Below are 27,410 nucleotides of genomic sequence, written 5' to 3' on the forward strand. Positions count from 1 at the left end.
GTCAAACTTTCTCTCATAATCCATTTTTCATATGGAGATCATGCAATACAGCAAAAGAAGACCCCTCAATAAATACACTTTGCTTTTTTAACTCAGAATCAAGCAAAACGTGTAATACAGCCGTCTCTAGTGTGTGCTGTCCCGACATGCCGGCTGTCTTTGTTTGCAGACACGTTGATTAAACAATCTCTGCCGCCTGCTTAGCAGCAGAGCAACAGTGTTCGACAGAACAGCGAGGCAGAATAATTGCGCAACAGTCCTGTCTTGAACAAGCTGTCTGAAAAGGGCTTTAGAGACGCAACTCACCGGTGATTCCTCCATTTAAGCAGCGCATGGAGAAATTGTCGACAACTTCCGATCGCCACTCCAGAACTGCCTTTCTAGTCTTTCGAGCCAAGTGGGCTGACTCTTGATTGCAATGGACCATGCGGGTTGGATGATAGGACCGATTTTTTCTTACCGGCCATCATCAACCCTTCAATCAGTGATCGTTGGTGTATTTGGATGTGGAGGGGGAAATGTGCCCACTTGTGTGTTGCGTCTTACAACTGCAGTTGGTAAACGCTGATGTATTTGTGCTAGTGCTCAACCTTCGCTCTCACTGGCTCGTGAAGCTGAAATGGCATTAAATTGTCTCTAAAGAGTGCGTCTGACTTGCCAAACAATAGATCTGCAGGCGGTTGATAGGGCTGTTGTTTCAGTGATTTAATTTGCCAGGCACAGAGATTTCTAGCTTTCAGGAACTTACTCTCTGGCTCCACCAGTTGTTTCCCCTGGCTGCTGGAATTTTCACCTGAATGAAGATAATTGAACAGCAGAGGCAGCGGCTAGTACTTCATGAGCCAAAATGTTTTCATTACTCCATTTTACAAATCTGCACGGTCAAATCGTAATGGCATAATTCCATATCCAATTAAACAGTGTGGAAAACAGTATTAGGTTGGTCGAGTTATTTTGCCACAGATAATTAAATGAAAGCCACATTTGAAACATGGTAATACTGTAATACGCTTAACTGGAAATGGTTGCGAATGGCCTTTAATGGAAAGTTTTGAAGTTGCAGAGTTTACTGTTTGTAGGTTGTTCCGACTGCCACGCTAGCGAAGTAGACAATATTTCACCACGTCTTAATTTATTGTGCTCTAATCCATCATGGAGTAAATGTTACCAGCCATATCATCATTCAGTTCACTTGAAATGCCCAGCATCACCTCGTCGCCAGAATCAGAAAATCACTATTTTATTATTAAGTTTGCATCCTTCTCACTGTCATATCTTTCTTTTTTAACTGCAACACCTTTTTGAAGGCTACAGACATTTCTGTGGTTTATTTTAAGCAACAGGATAATGCTGAGATGGAAGAGCATAATTCTGCCTGCCTTTACAGCGCTGATTGATACAGACACTGTCTTTTCTCCAAGATGGCACGTTGTATTTAACAGTATGGGGAACTGCTTCAGTAAATACATACATGTGGGAAGGAAGGAAAAACGGGAAGGTGTGCTCATGGAGAGGTTTTATTGTCATGCTACAGTTCACTTGTTGCGCCAGTGATTTCCTTTAAAAAGAGGAATTAGCTCACCTCATCTCTCTGTTTCTTTTGGTCGTGGCGAGATAGTAACCCCCAATAAACAAAATCTCAGGTGAGACTCACTGCCCAGCGACTGATCCCAATCAGGTCATCGCCTGACCTTGACCATCAGCAAATGTGGGGCACAATTGAGACACGACCGTTTCTAATCCTTCTTATCTCATATCTTCAAAATGTTACTGTTTTTTCTTCTTTTACTCTATTTTTATGACTCAGTGGTACAAGGTGAATCCTTAATCAAGTGGCGCCATGTCAGACCAGCTCGATATTTCTTGACAAATTTAAATAGGCATTAATTAATTAAATTAAGGAGACATTTATTTCTTCATATTATTTTTATTATTATGACTATACATGTCATGTTCAACACACAAACAGACACAGTCTTGTCAATGCAGTTGGTGTTTCAGACGAAGGATTTGGAGTCGATAAGAAGATCGGTAGCATGACGAACTGAACTAGAAGAGGAAAAGAAGTAACAGAATAGCAGCAAATTGCTCAAACTGTGTTCATAATGATCCAGTTTGAATGGTTCCTTGTAAAAGTGTTATTCACACAATTCTTTAGGATATACAGTAATTGAGACAGTTTAAGCGCGATGAATCCGAGGATATGTAACTTCCATCCCTTTGTCATTTTCAAGTGGCCATTGGCATTTGCTCATCCCCATTACAGATGATTATGTTCCGGTATTGAGCATCGTAACCATTACCTAGATAGCGGTCCTGTTTTATTGTGACTTTTCAAACAGGATTTTTAAGTCATTGGCTCAATATTTTCATTTGCGCTGTCGAATAAAAACAAAGCATATCGTTATAGGAGGGAGGAACTTTATCTTCTGATCTCACTTACATGAGGTACAGTACACTCTTGGTGACTTATTGCTTTGTATCAAGAAAGACGATCTAAAACTCAAATTATCAATGAGCTGACACTTCAAAGAAAGAAGCAGGGGAAAAGCTGTATTTGGTATTAAGCACCTAAATCTGTTTTTCTTTCTTGTATCGTGAGGCATATTTGTATCTAATAGTTCCACTCCCGGTAGAAATATACATCCTGTTTCAGAGTCATGTGCTTGAGAATCTGCTCGTCAAAGATCACAGTATGTCTGAAGTGTTCCTCGTTCATATGCAGGTGGGTTGGCTGTGCTGTTTGTATTGCATGTGACCTTCCCAGTGGCGTGCTGGTGTGCAAAGCTCTGTGAAGTAGAAGAGTTCCTCTTTAGTGTTCTTCAGTTAACAGAGCAGAGATTGCTCCGTGTTTTTCATGGAGGACAAAGTTGCTCATGGAGAAAATAGTCCCCAACGCAGACTGACACACACACACACACACACACACAAATAGAACATGGCTGAACACAGATAAACAAGTTTACAAGCTATTACAATTAAATCATTACGTATTGTACTCGATATCAAATTAACACAATGTTCTGAACTAAGTGCAGGGTACGTTTGTTACTGCATGACCTCATTTACGATGAACAGCTTTATGAATAACTCATCTCCATGTTGTTGACATGCACACGCCTAAGCTTCGAGAAAACCGGAGGAAGGCACATTTCTACATTTCATGAGTGACATTTTAGGATAAAACACCCAAGCTGGGAGGTCATAAACGTGTTTCACCGGCAGTTTGCAGTGAGGCTATACTTTGCAGTGTGACTTTGAAAACCTTTAATTATATGAAGTATATATTTTAAGGATCTCGTGCTTTGCAAATGGCTTGTGAATAACAAAAGATTTTTGTGATAAGTGAAGTTTCTTTTCAAGCCTCTTTCATGTTTTCCTTCACAGTTGAGCTTTTGTTGCTGCCTTGTGAAGTAACTGTCGTTTCCTCAACTATACGCAGAGGTTTTCTAAACTAACTGCATATATCCAATCCAGTAAGAGAGCAAAGCAGCCTCAACCTTTCCATCTGCAAGAGTTGAAAATTAAGTGCAGGACTTGTGATGAAAGCTTAACATTATCTGTACTACTTTTCACGTTTTTGATCTCGCTACCGTTCTCTACTTACAATTTTGTATAAACCTGTCCTCACTGACGAAAGTGAGTCATACACACTGGCCATTCAATTTCAGCTCGATATAATTGTGCCAAAATGAGACACCTATGCAGTTTCTCCTTGTCCGAAATGATCTCCTTTTAACTCAAGCTGTGATGATTTGGCAGCAGTAACATTAAGCTTCATTGATGTATAGTTCAATTCATTCTTAATTTACTAGAAATGGCAGGTAGAAAACGAAATGTAATTGTGTAACATCCTGTTCATAAGAAGTGAACTTGGAACCCAAAAATGTGCACCTGCAGACCGTGATGAATATGTATGAATGTTAGATAGTTCTGATGAGCATCAGCCTATGAATGAGTGTGAATGTTAGAGAGTTCTGATGGGCATCAGCCTATGAATGGGTGAGTGGCTGAATGATGTGTAGAAGCTCTGAGTGGTAGAAGGACAAGAGAGAAGCTCTTTTCAAGTCCATTTACCTTTTACCACTTAGTGATCCCAAGTATAAAAAACTCAAACACAAACAAAAGATACATTAGTATGGATACGTTGAATTGAGAACACATAACAAAAGAAAAGCTTTCTGCTTATTTATAGAGTCTCTCTCAGCGTTGTGGCGTACGGTGTGTTTCTGTGGGAAAGGTATCTTGGCGAGGACGCTGCCGATGGGGCTCACGGGACATGCGATCAGACTGAGATGTGCCGTTGTTTGGCCCGGAGCCACCATTCTTGTCCTGTCAACTCAAATCTCATTCACCACTCCAAATGATTTGTCAGATCCTTCAGAATCCTTGTCCCGCTTGCAGCACTGATTAAGAATTTACCGAACACCAGCTTCACACCTTGAGACACAGCTCAAAACGTTGACAGTGTGGAATGAGAGATTTAAAGGTGCGGGATGGTTTAGATTCATCAAACAAACGAAAACGGATATGAAATGTGTTTGTTTTGGCTTTTATTGTTTGTATTTTTTAGACAATGAGCATGACATCAACTTTAAAGTCTTTATTACTTAACATTATGCTTCTGCTCCTTCCTCCCATCATCATAATCATCATCACCACCACCATCACCATCCCCATCATCATCATCCTCATCACCACCACCTGATTGCTGGTAATGTATTCTGTATTGCTTACAAAGTGTGACAGTACATTGCAACATTTAGTGGTGAAGCTTGACTAGAGGGTCCAATAGCATACTAATAGCTGGCGCTTGTTGTCTTGGTAACCAGCTCCGATTTTGACATAGACACTGGCCATTCAGTGTTAAATGTCACTACAAACAGTCAGAAAATAGCAGATAGGATGATTTCTTCCTATGCAGTTGTCACTTTGTTATTCTGCTACTCAATATTTATGAATGATGTGTCCGGCACCTTTTATCTCTGAGACCTGCTCATGTTGATCTATTCTTCCCATCCATCTGATGTTGTTCTTTCTCCTAATTAGCTGGCGTCTTGGGACTCTATTCATGGTTTGAATGGAAGCCTGAAGGAGAATCGGATCGAGAGCGGGATGCAGGGAGTGACGCTGAAGATTGTAACCTTATTGGTAAGTTGTGGGAGTACAATGAATCTATTAACACTTGACCCCAGCAGGCACATATACGAACTAGAACGGGCACTCGGTAGAGCGCATACCTTCGCATATCACAAGATTGGGCATTGAATTATGAACATGTTGGCATTAGTTGCATGCCAATTGGATAAAAACTGACCGTGCTATGGTAAAAAGAAGATTTTGACCTATCCATGACCTTGACCTTTGACCCGATTGATCCCAAAATCTAATCAAATGGTCCCCGGATAATAACCAACCATCCCACCAAATTTCATGCGATTCGGTTTAAAACTTTTTTTGTTATGCGAATAACACGCATACAAATAAATAAATAAATACACGGCGATCAAAACATAACCTTCCGCATTTTCAATGCGAAGGTAATTAGAAAACAAACACCACATAGAGGCAAACACATGCAATAAGTAGTTCTTTACACCCACAGATTAAGCAATAATTTCTCTTAAATCCACACTTAAACATAACACTATCAATTATCTTAACAGAAAAACGTGTTTTACCTACTAATATATATTTTTTTTATTAATGCTACCGCAGGACAAGACACTTAACATTCCCTGCAGATGTTTCCCAATAAAACAATGATTTAGCATTTAAAGCGTGCAAATAGAGGAAACAACACCGGGGCTTAATACATTCTGTATTTATTATGAGGCTGCCGCAAAAAAAAAAGACAATGTTTTACCTCAGTTAAGGGAAATAAAGGCTCCGTTCGCTTTTTGAGAATTTAGTGCAATAAACAAAAGTTTGTAGTTTCTACTGGCTTCAGTGAGTTGTTATCACGGAAGCATGAAGAACCAAGAACCTAGCACAGGATATTGAAGTAGCAGACCCCTTTCAATCTACTTTTCACTTAGGAGAGGTAATTTTGAGGTTTTCTCGTCCATCTTGTCTTGTGAATCTAGAGCAGCAGAAGGCCGTTAAAAACAATCATCCATGACAGCAGTTTCCTCTTCACCTAACTTCATGAATTCTAGCAGCGCAAGTCACTTTCCTCCCCCCTCTTCATTCTCCCTCTTCTTCACTCATGATTTACCTGCACCATATTTATTCACATACGTTCTGCTCACCCTGGCAGTGTCACTTCATCAAGTCATTTACCCGACCCACTTTAACACTCTTCTCTGTCCCTCTTCCCTTACCTTCCTTTCTTCACTCCTTCTCTGCCTATTTAATTCTGCCCTGACACTTTCAACCCATAAAGAAGAAAGATCCATGGTCGGGTGCAATACATTTTAAATTGCAATTTTCTCGCTGATTAACCATAGCAGTTGCCATGGCGCCAAGTGTTACAGGTCAACAGTTGCTGAGGAAACTATTTTATTATGATGAAGTTTAACTTAAACCACCTTAGAAGCTCTTCATAAAGGTGTCCCCCCCCCCCCCCCCCCCCCAAAGTTCTCTCGATAACAGACTGTATCCTCGCTTCGCTCGCCAATCCGGCCCAGAGGAGATTATGGTGCATCTTGATAAATTGCGTGCCTGTGATTAAGTGCACATACGCTACTCTTTTTTTTAAACTTCAAGGATAAAACGAGGGCTTGGCGACAAAACCCTCACACATCCACATTCCCCTGCATTGCCATTGTCAGTAATGTATTATCCAAATGTATTCAAACAGGAGGAACCTTTTGTGATGGTGGCAGAGAATATTCTGGGCCAACCCAAGAGATACAAGGGTTTCTCCATTGACGTCTTGGACGGCCTGGCCGACATCCTGGGCTTCAAGTACGACATCTACCAAGTCGGAGATGGGAAGTACGGCTCAGCACTTCCCAATGGATCCTGGAATGGAATGATAGGAGAGCTCATTGGCAAAGTTGGTGTATTTTCTTGTTATCTCAGTCAAACTCTTCTTCTTTTTCTCGGAACTCAGGCCAGATAGTCTTGTTTTGAAATGGGATCCCCAATTGAAAGGCTCAGGAAAGTAGAAAAGACTTTGCACGCACTAACAGCCTCTATCTGCACTCCAGTTTTCTCCAGTGGGTGAAAATCACAGATTGATTGAACCGGGTCTGATTTCTGCTCTTTGGAACGGCTGATAAAGTTTGAGACCTCGACAAATGCTGTTGTGGGTTATGATGATAATTGGATTCTAACTCCCCTTGAAAGATATAGAAGTGTACTTGTTTTTCATCACGTAGTTTTTAAATACATAATTTCAATCTTAGATGGACATTGTTTACTTCATAAATGATATTCAATTTTGTCTTTGTCAAAGGTTTATGTCATTTTATTACTGGTATATGCTGTACATACACCCTCACCCACATACTTCAACATACAATAGCAAGAGAATGGAGAGTGGAAATACTTAATTATTTAGCCGAAAAGCACTCTTTACCGTCATGAAGGCCGAATGATCTCCCTGGTTATTATGTTAAAAGGTAGATGAATGGTGCTGAACATCTGTAGGTTTTCCTCCTGATGATAGTACAAATGTGTTCTTATTATTTGAAGAGCAAAGATCACAGTGTCTAAGGAGTGTTTGAAGTCCTCCACAAGTGTTGTTAAAACAATTATCTTCAAAGTCAAATATGCTCGATTTTCTTTGAATGTCTAACAACATGCAGCCGTAACCATATTACGTTGTTTTACAAAGAAATGTTTTAAAGTTTCAGAAACATATGACTCTCCCTCCACAGCGAGCTGACTTGGCCATATCAGCCATCACCATCACCCCGGAGCGTGAGAGTGTGGTGGATTTCAGCAAACGCTATCTGGACTATTCAGTGGGAATCCTGATGCGCAAGTCGGAGGAAAAGATCAACATTTTCTCTCTGCTGGCACCATTTGACTTGGCAGTATGGGCGTGCATTGCCGCAGCCATCCCTGTGGTGGGCATTATGATCTTCCTGCTCAGGCGCATCCAGGCGGTGCGCTGCCAGAATAATGCAGAAGGCCAGCCGCCACCTTCTGTCTCCACTTCACTTCAGAGTGCCATCTGGATTGTCTACGGTGCTTTTGTTCAACAAGGTGGGTTCTATAGTTTATGTCTACACAGCATGTAAGGACACTGAATGCACATGTATGTACTTGATATATGAAGGAGGGCCAAGACTACGCAGGTTTTACACGAACACTTCTGTGTTTGAAGATGTGTTCTATTAAAGTCAATGCCATTGATGAATACATGAAAACCTTCCTTCTATTGACCTTCACTGTTGCATCTTTGGAGACTAAGCACCAACAAGGCAGGACTTAAACATCCAACCCTAAATCTAAGCAAAATAATAGAAGTACTTCATTGAATTAAGAACACACGATTAATATTAAAGGGGTCCAATCAATGAAAATGCACATGTGGATGTCAGTGAACAACAAATGATGATTCAGCAGTGAGTCAGTGTGAGGCACAACGCCCACCATAGCGTTTTCTAAAGGTGCCCTTGTCAAGGAGAACGTTGCATCTTTAGGTCTGGTGGTGATCCAGGTATGTCCGGTTTGGATAAATGACTTCTCCAGCAGCTGATGTTGTCGCCTGAACAGCATCTATCAAAGTCTGGCACACTGCCTAGGAGTCTTTTTTTAACCATGCACCCACTATATCTCAACAGAAACTATTTTCCATCTCTTCTCCTTTTTCCTTTTGGTTTCTGGCTTGCGTTCCAATGTCGCCACTTTCTGTTTCAGTCAAGTGGATTGCTTTTTCTCTTGGGATGACGTTGGTCGCTTTGATATGGATCTGACTTCTGATGCATTGTGTGCCATTTCCAGAGCATAAACTGAGTAACCGGAAATTTCCAATGATTTCATGACGATATGCCAAGACTTGGCTGGGTTTTGTTCGATGTTCCTGCAGATTAAACTATCCACCCACACACACACTCTCACTTTCCTCACAGCCTTTTTCAGAAAAAGACTGTCCTTCTCTCCTTCCTTAAGAAGGTCGGTTAGAGGTAGGAAATAATCTGAACTGGCGATAATAACACTTTCATTGAGATTTAGAGAGATTTATTTCAAAGTTGAGAGGGACTGCATCACAGTGGACAGGTGCAGTAGGAAAGGATCCAGTAAAGTTTCAAGATGCACATTTCACGCTCGATGACCTTACGAAATCCGTCAAAGCCATATGTAATAAAAATGACTGATGCCAGAGTGCTCTGCATCTGACAAGGCCTTCAGTTTTCCTTCCCAAACTGTCCTAAGGGCGCAGCTATGTTGATTGTGACACTTTCAGGCAAATATGTTTTCATTACATTTCACACTCATGAATCTCTCCGATGACATTTCTATGCCTTTACTCTTCAACATTAGAATGTGTACTGACATTTTTCTCATGCAACTCACATGCTGTTTAATATTTGGAGAGAAGGAGTCGGTATGACGGAGAAAAAAGTGAGTCTAGAAAAGCTAACGTGACAAACCTTCTCCTCTGAGAAAACAAGGGAGGACAAAGGATTACAGACACAAAGGAAAGAGCATTAAAAGGACAGGGAGAAAAAGAAATAAAAAGGAGGACTGCACTCTTTGATAAAACTGGATTGGATGTGGAATAGAATTTAAAAGTGTGAAGTAACAGTGCGACGAGATGCTTTTGAATGCACTTTCTTGGAGAGAAAAGTGACGGAAACACAAAATCAACCTATGCGTGCAGTCAACTGCTCCAGTGTTTTATTCCACATTTATTTATCCAGGAGCGAGTCTCTCTGAGAGCAATGCTCTTTGCTCACTTCCTCGTTACACACCCAGAAGCTGTGGAGTACCACCGCAGTCTGATCTGCTGGCCACCGAGCAGCTCCACTGGAGCCGTTGGGCTTAAGAGCCTCGCTCCACAGCGCCTCAGTGGTGGTAATGAGGAAGCCAGCAAGCGTTGCCTTTCACTCGCAGTCGCAAGCTCATTCAAAAATTACAATTTACAGCAGATTTAACAGAAAATGTTGGGTCAAATGTGCATTTTGTTAGAGGACTGCCTAATAATGACTTGACCATTCAACAATATAATAAGATTCATGACAGACACATTTTCAAACCTAGAGAAAGGAGCAGGGTTTATAGAAACATGACACTCAGAAGGTTTTATTATTGTTATAGGCATGCATAAAGACACTGCCAACTACTACAAAATACCTTTTTTTGACTACCAGAACAATCTTATTATTTTCCAGATGGAAGATCTCAATATCTGATTTATCATCGAGTTGACCCATCTCTTAAAAAGCTTGACTCAAAACATAAAGTCTTAAAAATGTTTAAAAGCTTTTCTTTTCTTGGCCCCCTATATATATAAATAACCCGAAAAAAACTAAACACAGATAATAATAAAGCATGCCTACAGATTTTGGCAGTATGATAACTTCCCCATGAGATGAATGACACACATGTGTTGCTTCAATGGTACTGCAGTGCGTGATATGTTGTTGTAGTCACACTCGAGCAGGGATACGAAATGATGTGTTTCTACTCATGTGTTTATAACTGCTCCTCCACAGGCAGTGACTCCATCCTGGGATCCGTGGCTCTGCGTATTGTCATGGGCACCTGGTGGCTCTTCACTCTCATCGTCTGTTCGTCCTACACGGCCAACCTGGCGGCCTACCTCACCGTGTCTCGCATGGACAACGCTGTCCGGTAAGGCACACGACTGTTCCTTCACGTTCACGTGGATGGAACTGAGTTATCTCTGCTGCATGAGTTTTAAGAGCACATGTACTCTATACAGTAATGGATATGAGAAGAATAATCAAGGTCCTATTATTCTGTGGTATTTTACCATGAATGTCAAATGACACACTTGCAGTGTGTTATTTATTTCTTCTTGTTATTCTTACAGTGGGAATAGTGCATACTTTAAACATTAGTTTTGGACCCAAATCCCTATGCAAGTCTTTTGATATATTTATATTCATATTTACCAAAATCTTGATTTATTGTGTGTCTTAGGCATTGAAATAACAACTGTAGCCTTCTAAATCTGACACACCATATTTTTTGTAGGTGGAAGAATGTGACTTCTGAAATTGATATAAAGTGATCCACTAGAGAGAAGGCTTCTCACTCTGTTGAAGTTCTTTGAACTATAGAGTTACTGAGTGATGTGTTTTGTTTTTGAACCCCGTAAACAATCTTTGTCTGGGTACAGACCCCTGCTAGGAGCACATAAACCAGACAATCTTTTAGATACGGCTGATATGACCTGCAGCCGGTGGAAAGCGACCTTCATCTTTGTTATTTGCCAGTGCCAATATGTTTTCACAATTGCACACTTTATTGTTCACTCATATAGTATGCAGTGAAATGCATAATATATATTTTTGAAAGCAGAATATTTCCATAGCCTTTATGTCATCTGACATCGATATGTTAAAATGTTGCCCCACACATTTGTGATTTGTGATACTGGGCTGTGCAAATGAATTTAATTGTGTGCATCAGCCTTGATGAATATATAGAGTATATACATCTCTTGACCTATTTCTGTCGTGAGGTCTTTATTTAGCAGAAACACACAGATGAGTGTGTTTATGCTGTCAAGAGTGTGTGTTGTTCTTGAGGTGTATTTTAATATTTTAACTTCAGGGACAAGCGCTGGCTTGAATGTCCAGATGAGTGCATCTCTCATCAGCTGCATCTGGTGTTTTCAAGCCGCTGCCTAACAACTAGCCTGTCTTCAGTCCAATAACTATTTTTCCGTGAATCCAATTTGGTATGTTGTCTCTCCCTGAAGAATGGGCAGAGAGGCATTTGTTGCATTGGGTCCGTCTTCTGTTGAACAAATAGCCACATGTGGACATGTGAGGAGGGGAGTGAATACTAAGCCATGTTGACATGTAAGGGGGGGTGGGGGGGGAGTGAATACTAAGCAGATCACCGCTCACCGGTGAAGGGAGAACTCATGGCCTTTGTGGGATTCAGCTCAGCTAATATAAATAGATTTTCTTTTATCTGTACTTATAGGCAATCAAATCTGACATGTATAGTCATTTGCATACACTTAAAAATGAAAAAAAGTATATCATTTAATAGCGTGCGTGTAGCTTTCCTTATTGCGAGAAGAACCAATCATTGCACTTTTAAAGTGCGAGCTGAGGAAGAGGAGACTTGTTGGACTCTATTGCTTTCTCTTACTTACAGCAGTGCATTCAGATTTACTCTGCTGCTCCACTTCCCAATTGCATCATCTTTGTGAGTGAATACTCCGCTCAGTGCATTTAAAAGGTAAAAAAAGATAGCTGGTAACACATTAGTGGAAAATCGTTTGTGACCCCCTGAGTTACATTTTCTAAAAAAAATAGAATGGACGAAGGGAAACGGGTTGATTAACATTTGGAAGGATCTGAGGATTCTTCTCCTGAAACTAAATGTGTGCCTGGGGTCCCGTCACAGCGGTCAAGTGTAGGGAAGAGGCTGCTTCTTTTTCTAACAGAGACACGAACAACACTTCAGATCTCACCTCACAAATGGGAGTTCTCTGACTGAATGAAGAAACTAGCCACTCTTTTTCTAGTTGCATGTGGTTCAAACCTTGAACAATTGATGTTGTTGCAAGATCCTGAAACGACCCATAATCCAAGTGGGCATGTCTACCAATCCAATGATTCATGTCCTATTATGAAGTCACTGTTAATCTAACAACAACATATATTTTCAATTTACGACAAAGCAGAAGGTAGAACACTCTGGAATAACCATTAGCTTATCCCAGTTCATGGACACACCTGAATTCACTTCCTCTGAAGGCGCCACCTGCTTTTGTGCCACTGGAGGACAAATAGTGCAGGACAATTACTTTGGACATGTGCTGCTTTTCCTATCGTCCTGGGGAAGTAACCAGGTCATGCAGGTATTTGGGGAACGTGTTTACATGCACTGTAGTAATAACCGCACACAGTAAATCCATGTATACATGCAGCGAGTCGGTATCCGTTTCCCTTATGCCTGACCTTATTTTAAAAGCATGACTTACTCATTTTAACTGGTGTGTGTGTGGGGGGAGGGGTGTGTGGGGGGCAGGGGGGAGTATCTGTGTGTGTGTGTGTGTTTGTGGTCAATTGTTAGTTTCAGTTTCAGTCGGACATTAGTGGGAATCAGTTTAAATACGAGGACGCATCGCTCTGCAATTATCTTCCCTTTCATCCAGCTGCTCAGCTGTTATTTTCCCTGGCTGCGGTCTTCTATCATGCATATGTGCAGTTTAAAAAAAAACAGATTAGAAAATGGTTCCACATAAACATGGCGGGGAAATCAGCGTTCTCGAGGGGAAATACACCTGGGGAAATCAGGTTTCCCTAATCCTCTATCTCTGTTTACTGGAGAAAGTAGACAGCAAACCGGTGATTTAATTGCATGTAAATGAGCAGTTTGGCTTGGAAAAGGAAAGTTACCAACATGTTAAGACAATGCCCACAAAACCAGCTCCGTGCTGAGGAATGTGGTCGAGGTGGGAAAGCTGTGCTGTCTGAAACCAAGTATGGGAGCAAAAGAACGATGGGAATGTGGATTTCTGTTTTACAATCGGCATTTTTGTATCTTCCTCTCCAGATGCAGTACTACGCCTGGAGGGTTCACTCACTATTCAGTTTTAGGCGCCATACTATTATCACTTTGCTTTAACTTGGCAAGCTCATTTATAAATGTAATTACTCATTTTATAAAGATGATAACCTAGGTTTTTATTGTCCCTGGTGGCCAAAGTGTCTCGCAGAAAAGGTGGGATTACTCCAAATTGGCGATAGTGGAACTTTCTTTATGTGACAGATATGACTTATGAAAAAACTGAGTATGGGTGTAGTCCAGCTCCTTTCGTTCTTTTTTTTTGTGATTCTTGTAATGAACTTCTTCTCTTTCTGCCATAAGTCTGATTCTGGTTTACTACCGACAGTATGTCCAGAGACCAACCTCCTTTTGCAGGACATTAAAATGCTTCCCACTGAGTGTGCGGGCATGTGTGATTCAAAGTGTGCATGTGCACGAGACCTTAGGTTTACGAAGGGGAACAATTAACAACTTGGTCTGAAAAAAATATGGTTACTGAAGCCAATATTTGCATATTAGACATGAAGTTTAACACTGTATGACTTTTTTCCTCTTTTGTTTGTTCTCTCTGTACATAACATATACCTAAAAAAAACTACACCCCGGGACACAGAGTGAAACTGTGTTTCTGTCCTTGTTACATGTGTTTTAGTTTCATAACATCTTTGCCCTCCAGGATATTACTCTCTATGATAATTAAGTGAACTCTTTTTCAAAAAGAATGTTCTGAGATACTCACAAGGCTTTATGACATACGGACGTCGTCTCCGTGGCTTTCTGAAGAGCAGTGTGAAGCCCATGGGCTCCGGCCACCATCTTGGGAGTGACGACACAACAGAGGAAGACAGCTAGCAGCTTGCGACCTGGTACTAAATAATGCCAAAATCCACATCCATGTTGGCTTCATTTTCCAGCAGCAGAGGTTTCCGCGAGACATGCCATACACTGACATTTTTCATGACTTTTTATTGCATATTTAACTTTTATCTCTCCGTGCAGGCAATAGTTACAACCCGGAGGCATTATGTTTTGAGGTTGTCTGTCTGTAACTGTCTCGTAAACGTGATATCTCAGGAACGCTTGGAGGGATTCCTTTCCATATGTGATGAAAAATGGTCACTTTAACTCAAGAATGAACTGATTTGACGTTGGTGGTTCGAGGTGAAGGTCACTGAGACCGCACAAAACCCATTTTTGGCTCAAACTCAATAATTCATGATTCATAATTATGACAATTTGAAACAAATGCTAATAGGATTAAAACGACAATGATTACAATTTGGACTGAAATTAACATAAACTGCAATATGACTGGCTGGCGGGGGGGCTTGAATACAAAGCAGTCATTTTTGCTTGATGTACATTCATGAACACAACAGTCATATTCCTGCAGCTAGTCATGGAATTATGTTTCTCGACAAGGTTTTGAAATAATTATTTCCATATTTCCCAAATACATTTTTATCAAATAATTTACACTAACTTGCTAATTTGACCCGAACTATAGGTCTTTCCAGGACCTGTCCAAGCAGGTGGACCTTGTTTACGGGACGGTCAGGGACTCGGCCGTGTACGAGTATTTCCAGGCCAAAGGGACCAACCCTTTGGAGCAAGACAGCACATTTGCTGAACTCTGGAAGACCATCAACAAGAACAACGCCTTTGAGAACTCCGTCCACAGCCCATCAGAGGGAATCAAGAAGGTGAATATTTATTTTTGTATCCATTAATAAAATGTTGTCTGAACACTTTGTTCTCATGTTGCTGTTGTTTGACTTCTGTTGGCATCTTTGCAAACTGTATATCCTCAAACAGCGATGTGGAGAGTCAGAATTCATTCAATCCGTTGTTTCTAAAGTGTTACTTATTTGAAATATGATTTCATTTCAAACCAATACATTTATTAATATACATTAAGCTATTATTTCAAATGAATCAGGCTGGCAAGGAAATAATGGCTTTGTTCTCCAGGAATTGTTTATGCTCTTAAATGTATAATCTAAAAACATAACGTAACTAGAACGGGCACTCGGTAGAGCGCATACCTTCGCATATCACAAGATTGGGCATTGAATTATGAACATTTTGGCATTAGTTGCCAATTGGATATAAATTGACCGTGCTATGGTAAAAAGAAGATGTTGACCTTTTCATGACCTTGACCTTTGACCCGATCAATTCCAAAATCTAATCAAATGGTCCCCGGATAATAACCAATCATCCCACCAAATTTCATGCGATTCGGTTATAACTTTTTTTGTTACGCGAATAACACACATACAAATAAATAAATAAATATATATAAATAAATAAATAAATACACAGCGATCAAAACATAACCTTCCGCATTTTCAATGCGAAGGTAATTACATCTTCAGCATCCTCCAAGACACATGCTCAGCCTTAATGCTTAAATAATTGTAGCTTTTTAATTTCACACCGCCAGGTAGGAACACATGTGAGCTGGTTAAATAATTACTGTTCCTGAAGTAGGACTTTTAATCGATTGAATCGAGACGGTTTTCAATTATTCTGGAGAAATGATGTGGTAATGAATTAATATTTCATGCATTCTCACTTTTCTCTTTCTTCCTTTTACAGATAAATGAACACATTTACAAACACCAGATTGAAGAATGATCCATCATTAAACAGATTACAAAGTGTTTACATGCGCACTCGTCATTACACTGCCTTATTATTTAAGCAGCTAATTGCAGAGGAATCAGCATAGACAGTCGCGTTTGCATTACACATATATTAATTAAAATCTACTATTCCCAGATGAAATCCCACTGTAAACATATTTGGTGAGGGGGAAGCCCTTTTAGCTCTGTAAAGCGACTTCGGGTGACTTGAGAAGCGCTATATAAAATAAATGATTATTATTATTATTATTATTAGCCAGTGGCTGAATTACTCCAGTGCTTCTCAAAGCCCACAAACTACTGCAGGTGTCTCAGTCTGGCATCAGTTTTATCGTGTGTTGGTTATGTGATTTCTCCGATATGTGTTTATTTATCAAAGCTGAGTGAACTCGAAGGCTCTGTGCAGTCCTAATGAGACGTGAGGTGAAAACTCTGCACAGATGTATTTGTTGAGAGCACAGCCTTACTCTGGACGACGTGGGATGCCGTGACACTACAGGGAAGAAAGCCAGAGAAGTGCATAGAAAATAAATATAAAAAAGTCCAGCAGGATTTCAGGCAGATTTTCAGCTTTAGTTGTTGTCCATATTCTCAGCAGTGCATGCGCTTGAGGCTACAGCACATGATTGTCTCTGAAAATATGCTACACGCAGAGGAATGCAAAGCTGGAAAATAGATTGGGATGCAACTATTTTAAGAACTTTTGCAAATAAATGTAATGCTGGGCTAATCCGTGTGATAGTTATGCTGTATATGATGCTGGGGAGGGACATAACAACGAAGGGGAAATGTCACGAAGGGGTCGCTTTCACTGTGAAAAACAAAGTAAAAGCATTTGTATAACATTAACCGGTGAAAAACCATGTTCCACCTGATTTACGGTCGATTCCTTCAGGATCGAGGAGAGTTCTTTTATTTGTGCTCTTCGATAGCTGTGTAGAGATAGTGTCACGCGGCTATAAAACATCTGTCATGTTGTTATCCTTTTCCTATTCAGGTAAAACGAGAGTCGTATGCCTTTCTGTGGGATATGGCGGTGGTGGAGTACGCTGCTCTGACAGATGATGACTGCACACTGACTGTTGCCGGCAACAGCATGAGCACCAGAGGCTACGGCATAGCCCTGCAGCACGGCAGTCCGTACAGAGACCTCTTCTCTCAGAAGTACGTATATTGGTATATTTTTAGCGAAGCAGTAATGGGACCACCTGATATGTCCTGATATTGGTATCCTTGGACCTGTAAGTTATTTGAATTAATACACCACAATTTATTACAACTGGTTTATATTCTGAGGCTTTAAAAACACAGGCACATCTGTCAAAACAAGTCCAACCAGTCATTAAATACAAGCAACAGACTTGGGACAGATTATCAAACCACTTTATTTCAAGGTAAACCCACAAGTAAGTGCACACAATTGCGGGAAGTTGAACCAAAATGTGGTATTTACAAAAAGACGGTGAGTTTACCTTTTACCTTTCAGTGTTTGACTGAGAAGTTCATATTTAAAATTGTCATTCCTCTGTTTTTGGTTAATCTGTTTTTCACCAGAAAAGATACAGAAATATGCTGCTGAAAACCATTTCAGTGCAGTATTATACGATTGTAAGAAGTACATTTTTAGATCAAGGTAGCTCACAAAACCATCCAAAATTAGAGGATGAGAAAGATCTGAAATAACTTGAGGAACAGAGAGGTTGCATATTTGAAGGGGTTACGTGAGTGTAAATATCAAAAGCTTTGAGGCATTGTCTTCCTTTGTCTTTGGATGAATGCGGAGGCTTTTGCACAAACACACACGTGCCAGTCACTGTGAAGGAGGTTGAATAATGACGTTGCAGAAAGCTAACCGCTCCAATGGGACTGAGCCAGTGTCTCGTTTGAACTCGGCCGGCGTCCTTCTCTTCCACAGCATCCACTCCTCTGTGCACAGTAACTCATGAGTTGACTGAAGTATTTGATCATATTTGTTTCCACGCATAGAATTCAAGCTGAGATGGTTTTTCTGTGCCTTGTTTACATAAAACTGGTCATTGAGCTCTGTTTATCAATTGTTCATGAATCTGTATCACTTCTTGCCACAATGGGTCTTTAGTTGGCTAACAATCAATGCCATTACAGTCCATTGTTATGTCCAGTATTATCAAGTACATCTAGTCATGCAGAGCAGTTATATTGATTTTTCTTAATGTTTCTCCTATTATAATTAATTGGTCGTCTTCACTCTCCTCCAATGTCTTTGTCATTGGATTACCCAGAACCCAACATGCCTGAATCAGTGCGATAATAATGTGGTGTTAGATTAGTCCAGTGCTGTGTGCTGTCATGACATCTACATCTGCACCCACACTCAAAGAAATGACTCATTGGATGAACTCAATTAAATTGTTGGCAGGTTTTCCATCCAATAATTATATGCAACTCCAACTCAAATTTAGCACATCAGTGCAATAAAATGTAATTAAGTTAGTCCAACTCATTTGTATCAAATACATCTAAAATAAAATAACGATATTCATTAAATTAAATTAATTTGTGTTTGTCCAACTCAAAATATAAACTAACTAACTAACAAAATAAGCAAACTCCACACAGAAGGATAGCCCCGACTGGGAATTGAATCCACGGACCTCTGGCTCTGAGGCAACAGTGCTAGCCACTACACCACCGTACAGCCCTGAAAGTGTCTTCACCTCATGTAAACAACTGATTTTCAGCTGGCGCATGCGCAAAGGGTAGTCCCCAATGAAACACATTTATTTTGAGTTGATATGCGCACCATCTAACCTAAATAAATCTAATAAATGAAAGTATTCATACATTTTGTGTTACACCCATTAAATATAAATATCTATTTTTGTAATTGATTTATTTAAATGTATCAAACAATATTTAAATGTGTCACCTCTAAGAAGGGCTTGAATCGTTTTTTTGAGTGCACTCGTGTGAAAGAACTACTCGGGCTTCTTCTCCACAGGGTATTGGAGCTTCAGGAAAAAGGAGACCTTGACATCCTGAAGCAGAAGTGGTGGCCGAGGAAAGGCCGCTGCGACCTGCAGAGCCACGCAGACGCCCAGACGGAGGGACGGGCGCTTCGTCTCCACAGCTTTGCAGGCGTCTTCTGCATCCTGGCTGCCGGGCTGCTGCTGGCCCTCCTGGTGGCGGCACTGGAGACCTGGTGGAACAGCAACCACTGCCGAAGAGAGCAGCCCAAAGAGGTGACAACTGACAACTCCTCGGGCCAGGGCCCAGTCCCAAGCCTGCTAACCCAGAACCGGCCCATGGTGGCCACCACGGGTCCGCCTGCCCCACCGAGACCCTGGTCGAGACCCAGACCCCCGGGCCCCCCGGTCCTGCCCAGAGATGCCACTGCCACACTCTACTTTATGGATCCAGCAGGCGCTGACACCAGCCCCGATTTAGTAGAGCTGCAGTACACCCAGTTATAATAGGTGTGCCCCTGATAGTCCAGACATCATGTGATCAATCTACTCATTCCTTCTCATGTTGGGAGAGAGGTCGGCGAGCTTTCTCAGGGACTTCTGAGGCTTCTCTCTCAAACACGCTCTCTGTGATTCTCTCATACTGACACATAAAAACACTCATTGCCTAAACGGACAACCACAGTCTCTGGTGCTCATGTGAGAAAACCGCAGCCGAAGTGATAACAGTACATCGTGGTGAATTGCAAATTCAAAACCACATAATGAAATTGTACTTCTGAGTCAATAAGCGCTTCAGTTGTACGACAGCTCTCTTCAGCTAATCCCTTCAAGTCTGAACGCTTTAGAGCTCCGACTTCATCTCGCTGCTGTCAACTGGGCCGCCCCTCTACGAGGTGTCCAGACAACTAAGGCTTGACATCCCTAAACTAAAGTGTGAGCAACAGCGGATCGTAAAAAATCTGAGCATTGACAGTCCAACATTCAAATAAGAATCACTGGCTGAGGGCAGCCATTAAAGATCCAGTCCTGTCCTGAAAAGACACCCAGGAAGTCAAACTCCACCCATGGAGTTTGATTCCTATTCAGTCTGTGTGCAGCTGCTCGAATAATACCCACATACGGCTGTCATGTGAGATTCACGAGAGACAAACATCCCTGTCTCCTTATTAAGAGAACATGAGATGTGTTAGATGTGTTGTTTGAGGATAATCTCATGGCTATGTGCTCCGTCATTAATTTGTTTGTGGACATGTTTTCAAGCGGTTTTCGCCCAAATTCTATTCTTAAGCATCAAACACCCACCCTCTAGAGGCTTGAAATGAGATTGTAATAAGTACGTATTGAGTTGATTATTAGTTGATCAGAACAAAACAAATGTTTAAGTAGATTAAATCAGAAACAACTGATTAGTTGAGTGACAGAAAATGCCTGACAAAGTTCGATAACAAACTAATCAGCTCAACATTTATCAGAGGAACTCAAAACATCTTTGACAGGTTAATTAATCATAAACAAATATCATTAGTTGCAACCCTGATGTAGAATAATAAATTGAGTCTTTTATAAAGCAATAATTATCTGATTTAAGCTTTTACATGTTAGAATTCACAGCCTTTTAGTTTTAGACCACTGTGTTAATTTGATAGCTTTACATTCTTTTCAGTTTGGATTGGATAAAACACGTTGTTTGAGGATTATAACATTTCTTACCATGAATTGAAGCCGACTTCAGCAGCTTCCACCACAGGCTGTTCTCTCTGTTGAAGTCTACTTTCAAGCCTGTGCAGAACAAGTGTTTGACATCCGTAGGATGTGGGCGGAGCATCACTTTGAATTGTACCCAGCATCGCACGCACCATGACAGCACAAACATACAGTATGTGGACTTTATGACAACGTTAAACATTTTAATCAAAAACTACTTCAAAGCTGTCTACATCAGCTGTCCAAAGGAATAGTTTGACTTTCGGGGAATAGCCTTCTTCTTTTTTCTTAACGAGAGTTAGATGATGTGATTAATATCAAAGATGGCCGTGACCACGTGCAGCTCAGTTATCACAGTGACCGGCAGCCGGATGTAACAGCTGACATGAAGGAGGTTGTATGTTCATGCAATTAACAGATATTCAGCAAATAGGAATATTTATATTAAATTATTAAATTATATTGTTATGTCTTCACTAGTAATCATGTACAATTTACAGTTTTTACATATATTTGCCCTCTTAAAATGCCTCATACTCACTTTAGACTGCTAATAACACAGAATTTAAAGACAACAATTGTAATTTTAAGCAAATACCCACTATAGATGATAGAAGGTTAAAGGGATGACATTTAGAATTTACACAGACTTTCGGGCTGTCGCAAATATTCTTCAGGACGGCGGTGAAAGAAAATTGGCCTTGCTGTCATTTAAGGTTTTGAAAAGAAAATTGGAATCGGCAAAGAAAATTGCAATCGATGCATCTCAAATTCAGAGCACTCTCATATCTGTCTGTTGCATGGAACGCTACAGCCAGAAGATGGCTAGCCGAGGAAGCACTCCAATTGTCAGCTGACCAATATCTCTAAATAAAATAATTGGACTGGAACCCGGGTCTCCTGAAATTGCTCCTGTCACTTCACAGCTATGTACACAACGGCCAGGCATGAGAACCGTATAGATCTCTCCATCTAATTCTCACGAGCCAAGAAGAGTATTTCTCAAATTGTCAAACTTTTATCACCTTAGTAGTCATTAATTGCAATTATATGTCAATGTCCGGATTCACATGGGACCGTTTTGGTAATGTGTCGTTGTCTATGATCTTCAGCAGGTGACTAAGGACTACGGTCTGGAAAGGGTTTCTGGTCCATTGACATATAATGACATAACGAGCGCTTCACCAGAAGGGAGGCGGCACATGTGGACAGACAGAGAGAGAGACTGGGAGGAGGCCGAGCCTCTTGACACAGGTCAGGAGAGGCCTTGCGTACTGGATGGTCATTGGCTGTGTCAGGGCCAAGGGGCGGGGCATGGGGCTTGGCAGGGGTCGATTTTTTTGTTGCATCATTTGTCATCTCACCCCATGGTCTCTCCCGTTATTTGGCTTTTTTTGTTGTGCTTGTCTTCAGTGTGGCTCGACTTAAATGGATGCATGATGATGGAATAGTAAATTGCTGTGTGGAGGGAAGGGTGCAGCCAATATGTGATCAATAATAAGTTGCCTTTTATTTGGCTCCTCCCTCCCCTCCGTGTTTTAGAGAGAAAAAAATTGGAATCGATTATTTTGATCGATTGGCAGTAACTACTTCTATTCTATTTGACTGTTTCAGTCTGATTGATTGGACCGTTGTGTCCATGGGAGCCTGATGCTCTTCATGCAAGAGTCGCCCAATGCAGACGTGTTTGTCGCCTGATTCAAACACTTCTGCATGAAGAGGCATCTTCATTTCAGTTCAGTTCAGAAGAGCAGACGTTACCTTTCACGATCCCATGTTCAAGATTTAGTGTTTAAAGATAATGTCGCTCTTGATGTGGGCTGCTTGAAATTTTCCAGTATATCATTAATGAATATATTTGGGTTGATTCAATAAAGTTAAAACTTTTTTTAGCACCCGCGCAAAAATGTGTCGACTGCACTGCATGCAAACTGGCCGTGATGGTGGTATTGAAGCGACCCTTGTAACCTGTCTTTTTCTGTCTCCTTTCACACTCTGTCCCCGTCCTTCCTATAACCTCCAAATCCCTGTCACTGCACACTCATTTCATTCTTTATCACACTTTTAATTACATTCATGCTCTCCCTTCAATTAAAACCTCCTTTCTCCTGGCCTCTTTTTATTCCACGCACGCTCTGTGGCTCTTCCTTTCTTTCCATCCATCTGTAGGACAAAGAGGTGAACCTGGAACAGGTCCACCATCGTTTGAACAGCCTCCTGGACGAGGACTTGGCCCACAAACAGCTGCCCGGCCAGTCTATCGAGATCTCTGCCCTGGACATTGGCAGCATGCAGCCCAGCCACTCCCTCGAGGCCCTGTCTGCGCGGGACTACCCAGCTCATCGGGGGCCGCCGCGGCTCTCTGTGACCACCTTCCTCCAGGAGGGTCGTGGGGCAGGAAGGACACTGGGCGCGGCCACTGGCAGGACCTTGCCCCTGCCCCTCAGCAGTGCCACCATGCCCTCTATCCGCTGCAAACACAGGGCGCCCAACGGGGGGCTCTTCCGGCAGAGCCCAGGCAAGACACCCATGCCAATGTCCTACCAACCGGTGCCAAGAGGACCCATCCCAGAAGCCAGTGAGCCCAGCCACGGGACCTCCATCTGAACACGCCCAACACTCAGACACTCGAGCTCAAGCCGAGAGCAGAGCGCTCGACGGAGTGCTTACCGTGTGCAGAGATATAAACGACACACTTAAAAAGGCTTTTTATTACCAGTGACGAACAGTCAGTGGGACAACATGTGACAAAACATTGTCTTTAATGTACATATTTGTAAGTACAAAGAGAGAAAGAAGTAACATTAAAAAGAGTATTTTGAATATTCTCAACAGTTGAGTTTAAAAAATATAAAAGTATTAAAAAAATGACTGTTTGAATGGCTTTGTAAATTTTGTTCTAAATCAATAAAGGTGACAATACTTTGTGGTTGTTTTCTAAGTGCCAAGTTCAAAGATGTTTTCTTTCAGATCAACATGAACTGAATGTACTGTGAGAATTCATGGAGAAAAAAAAAAGTCATTCACACTTCAAAAGACATTGAAAGATTTGATTTGTTTCATATGAAAAAAATAAAAAGTATGATACAAAAACTGAGATGTGTGATTCAGAACATATTTGGGATATCATGGTGTCGGTGTGTATTCGTGACTGGTGTTAACATTGTGTCTTCGTGAGGAAAATGAAAGCTTGAATTAAGGCGTTATTTTTTTGTTTTCTTGAAAAAAAGAGATTTTAAATCGGCAAAACCTGGATTTGCTAAATACTGTTTGCAAACCAACAACTGCATGACCATGAGGTTGTTGCTCAGCTCACTGCATTTTCTACATTTACCCTTTTCTTTTTTCCGGACCATGTTTATCACAAGAACACATGTTTTTCTGTAAATGACAATGTTCAAAAAAAAACTTTTGGGTATCAGTTTTAGGCCTTTACACACCGGGGGAGACACGAGCCTGCGTGGCACCGACTATGGAGTCTCTGGGACTTTGTACACGATGGTGGACGACTTGAACAGGTCCGCTCCACACGAAGCGTTTGGTTGATGCCTTCATCTCAAGTTGTTTTTGCTTGTGTAAAAGTACTCATGACATTACCGAAACAGTGAACTGTATGAGAGAAATTGCCCCTGGTGTGTTAAGGCATAAAAACAGCATGTATATTTTTTAAATAAAAATGTTAAATGATGAGCCTTATGCATGTTTCTGCCTGGAAAGAATGTCAGATCTGTCGCTTGTTGTTCTAGATATCTAACTACCTCTAAATGTTACCAGTTCCAGCCAACAACTGGGTTTGAGAGCGCAGTATGATGCCCCAAATCAATAACACAGTCCATTTTGAACATTGATACCAATTGACAATCATTTTATCCATAGCGACGACACTTGTCGTCTAGCTAGGTCACAACTGTCGGCACACCCCCACCAGTCCAAGCACACACCTGTACGAGCACACTAGCCACCAGTGGACAGGAAGGGAGTTGGGAGAGCAAACGTTAGCCGAGCAGCTGGTCAGTGTGATGACCAGGGCTTGTGTAGGATACATATTGAAAAACCTTACGTTGTTCTCAATGTGACCTTCACACCTCTTACCAAGCTTACTTTGCTCTAATTACAATGAATACCATAACATTGAACTAAGCCAAGGACATTGAACCAGATGTTGAACCCTACATTCAGATTCAAACATCCATCACGCTACTATCTCAAATATCAAGTTGGTATTTTAGATTTATAGGAGAAAAAACCTTCTACACACCAAATACAATCAAAATTGATGGTCTCGAACACTTGTGTAAAGCGTGGTGGAGAATAAAGTGGAGTTGCTATGTTACTGGCTTCCATACTGCGCAGGTCTTTCTCTGAGACCTTACTCCAGTGATTTTAATCAGCTGCTCGGCTCACTTTAGCCGCAGTAAAGTCCTTTCAATTTACTTTCTTTTTCTCTAGTTGTTATATAATTGATAAAACTGGGCAAACTTATTCCTCAGTGTTCCTCATCAAGAGAGAGTTTAACTAATGCTGCAAGTAGATCAAAACTAAGTGCTGAACACCTGGAAGACAGATGTGCACGTGTCAGGCATGGATATTCTCCATCTGTGTGTACTCCCTGTTGACTGTGAAAACAAATCTATTTAATTAACCAGAGAGATAGCTGAAAATACAATATTTAGCTTGATATTACATTTTTTAAATTCAGTATCTTTACAAAAAGCCATCTTTTCTTGGTCGGGGCCTCAGGTTGCACTTGGAAGAAGTTTGATTGATTTGTTTTTTTCTCCAGTGGGAGCTTGTAAGATTTGAGCTATTTGATATCACAACTTATACAGTTTTATATAGTCATAAAATATATATATATATATATACAAAAACTATGGTTTGTTTATCGAGCAAATTATAGAACAAGAATAAAGACAATCCTGGACATTGTATTGATAGTTCTAACAATATAAAACTCTTATGGTGCAACTGTGGGTCGGTGGGTAGCAGGTCCGTCTTTCAATCAGGGGGTTGGAGGTTCAATCCCCGCCCTAGTCGATGTGTCCTTGAGCAAGACACTTAACCTTGAATTGCTGCGTCTACAGTGTATGATTGTAACAGGATTGTGTCCATGTAATGTAAAGAAACAATACACGGGTAGGTCTACATTAAGATCAGTTAATAATAATAATAATAACTTTATTTATATAGCACCTTTAAAAACAATGTTTACAAAGTGCTCCACAAAGAGTCAAAGCCAAACAATTGGAACAGCAAGAAACCAATATTACATTTACAAGTATATTTAAAATTTAAAATTAAATGGATCACTCAAAAGCTGCTCTATAAAAATGGGTTTTAAGAAGTGATTTAAAAGTTAAGAGTGAGTTGTTTTGCCATACAGCGTCCAAAAAAAGCGTCCATCTTGTCAGTAACACCACCTCAGTAACCTTTACTGAATCTGCACTGAGCCCAGTGGCGTCCCTAGGCTAAAACACCCGGGGCTAAAGCCCCGGATGTTTTTTAATTAGCCCCGAATGTTAATTTAAAAAAAAAAAAAAAAAAAATTTGGCACAAGTGGTTAACACCTCCAGGTCGCACGTGACGTCATTCACCCAAAACAGCGGAGTCAGACTGGCAGCAGGCGCACGTAACAGCAAGCTGCTGTCTGAGAGTGTTTCTATGTCTACACATTTCGCTGCTTCACTCCTCTGGGCTAAGCCCAGCGCCGCCGCTCCCATAACGCGCATCGCTCTGCCGTGATACGCGCCGACACATCCGCACACACAGGTGAGCACACTCTCACTAGAAAAACTCACTAGCACCCCCCCCCCCCCGTCGACAACGATCGCCGTGGGCTAAGCCCCAGATGTATCCAAATCCTAGAGACGCGCCTGACTGAGCCTTGTACGGCTGAAACGAGTCTCAAGTTCTCTGTGTGCTTGTCACCGGAGTGTCAGAGCTGCATGTTGTATTTGCAAGGTGAGAGGAGAAAGTTACAGATTTAACACGTTTGCACTTTGTCACCTTCACCACCTGATGCAAATAAAACAGGTAATACCATCATCTTCATCATCAGTGGTACTGTGACTCGATGAGTCGGCGGCGCTTCTACCGGTGTACGGTGCTGCGAGTTAGGGGTGATTGCTTTCTCTGCCACTGACTCACACTGCAGGCCGGTAGGAGAGCAAAGTGTGCCTCCGCCGATAAACACGGAATCATCGTCAGCTGATCTTCACCGAGAAGGCGGTTTCCCCAGGTGAAAACAAAGAACGTTCCCGCGGCGGTCAGGACTGCAGCAACAAGGGCCTGATCCTTCTCCGTGTTGACTGGCCCGCCACATGGCGGGGGTTCTTGCAATGGTCGGAGAGTGCTTGTTTGCTTTTCCGGGTAATAACGAAGGTGACTTCACTTGACTGCACTGTGCCCCGAAAGTTGAAAACTTCAAAGAACTTTAAAATTGCTCTCCTCAAGT

The 27,410-nt window shown here is 41.3% G+C and overlaps 1 protein-coding gene across 1 annotated transcript in view; it reads left to right on the forward strand.

Moving 5' to 3' along the window:
• Positions 1-24,646, forward strand: part of grid1a (glutamate receptor, ionotropic, delta 1a) — an 88,993-nt gene extending 64,347 nt beyond the window's left edge. Inside the window, exons 7-14 of the mRNA XM_056435807.1 lie at positions 5,050-5,151; positions 6,803-7,000; positions 7,827-8,157; positions 10,614-10,752; positions 15,164-15,359; positions 17,302-17,468; positions 19,285-19,525; positions 23,126-24,646. Of these exons, the coding sequence (XP_056291782.1) occupies positions 5,050-5,151; positions 6,803-7,000; positions 7,827-8,157; positions 10,614-10,752; positions 15,164-15,359; positions 17,302-17,468; positions 19,285-19,525; positions 23,126-23,563 (1,812 nt within the window). The 3' untranslated portion in view covers positions 23,564-24,646. The remainder of the gene's footprint in view (positions 1-5,049; positions 5,152-6,802; positions 7,001-7,826; positions 8,158-10,613; positions 10,753-15,163; positions 15,360-17,301; positions 17,469-19,284; positions 19,526-23,125) is intronic.
• The last annotated feature ends 2,764 nt before the right edge of the window (positions 24,647-27,410 follow it).

The sequence above is a fragment of the Pseudoliparis swirei genome, chromosome 17, assembly GCF_029220125.1.
Source record: "Pseudoliparis swirei isolate HS2019 ecotype Mariana Trench chromosome 17, NWPU_hadal_v1, whole genome shotgun sequence".
NCBI lineage: Eukaryota > Metazoa > Chordata > Actinopteri > Perciformes > Liparidae > Pseudoliparis > Pseudoliparis swirei.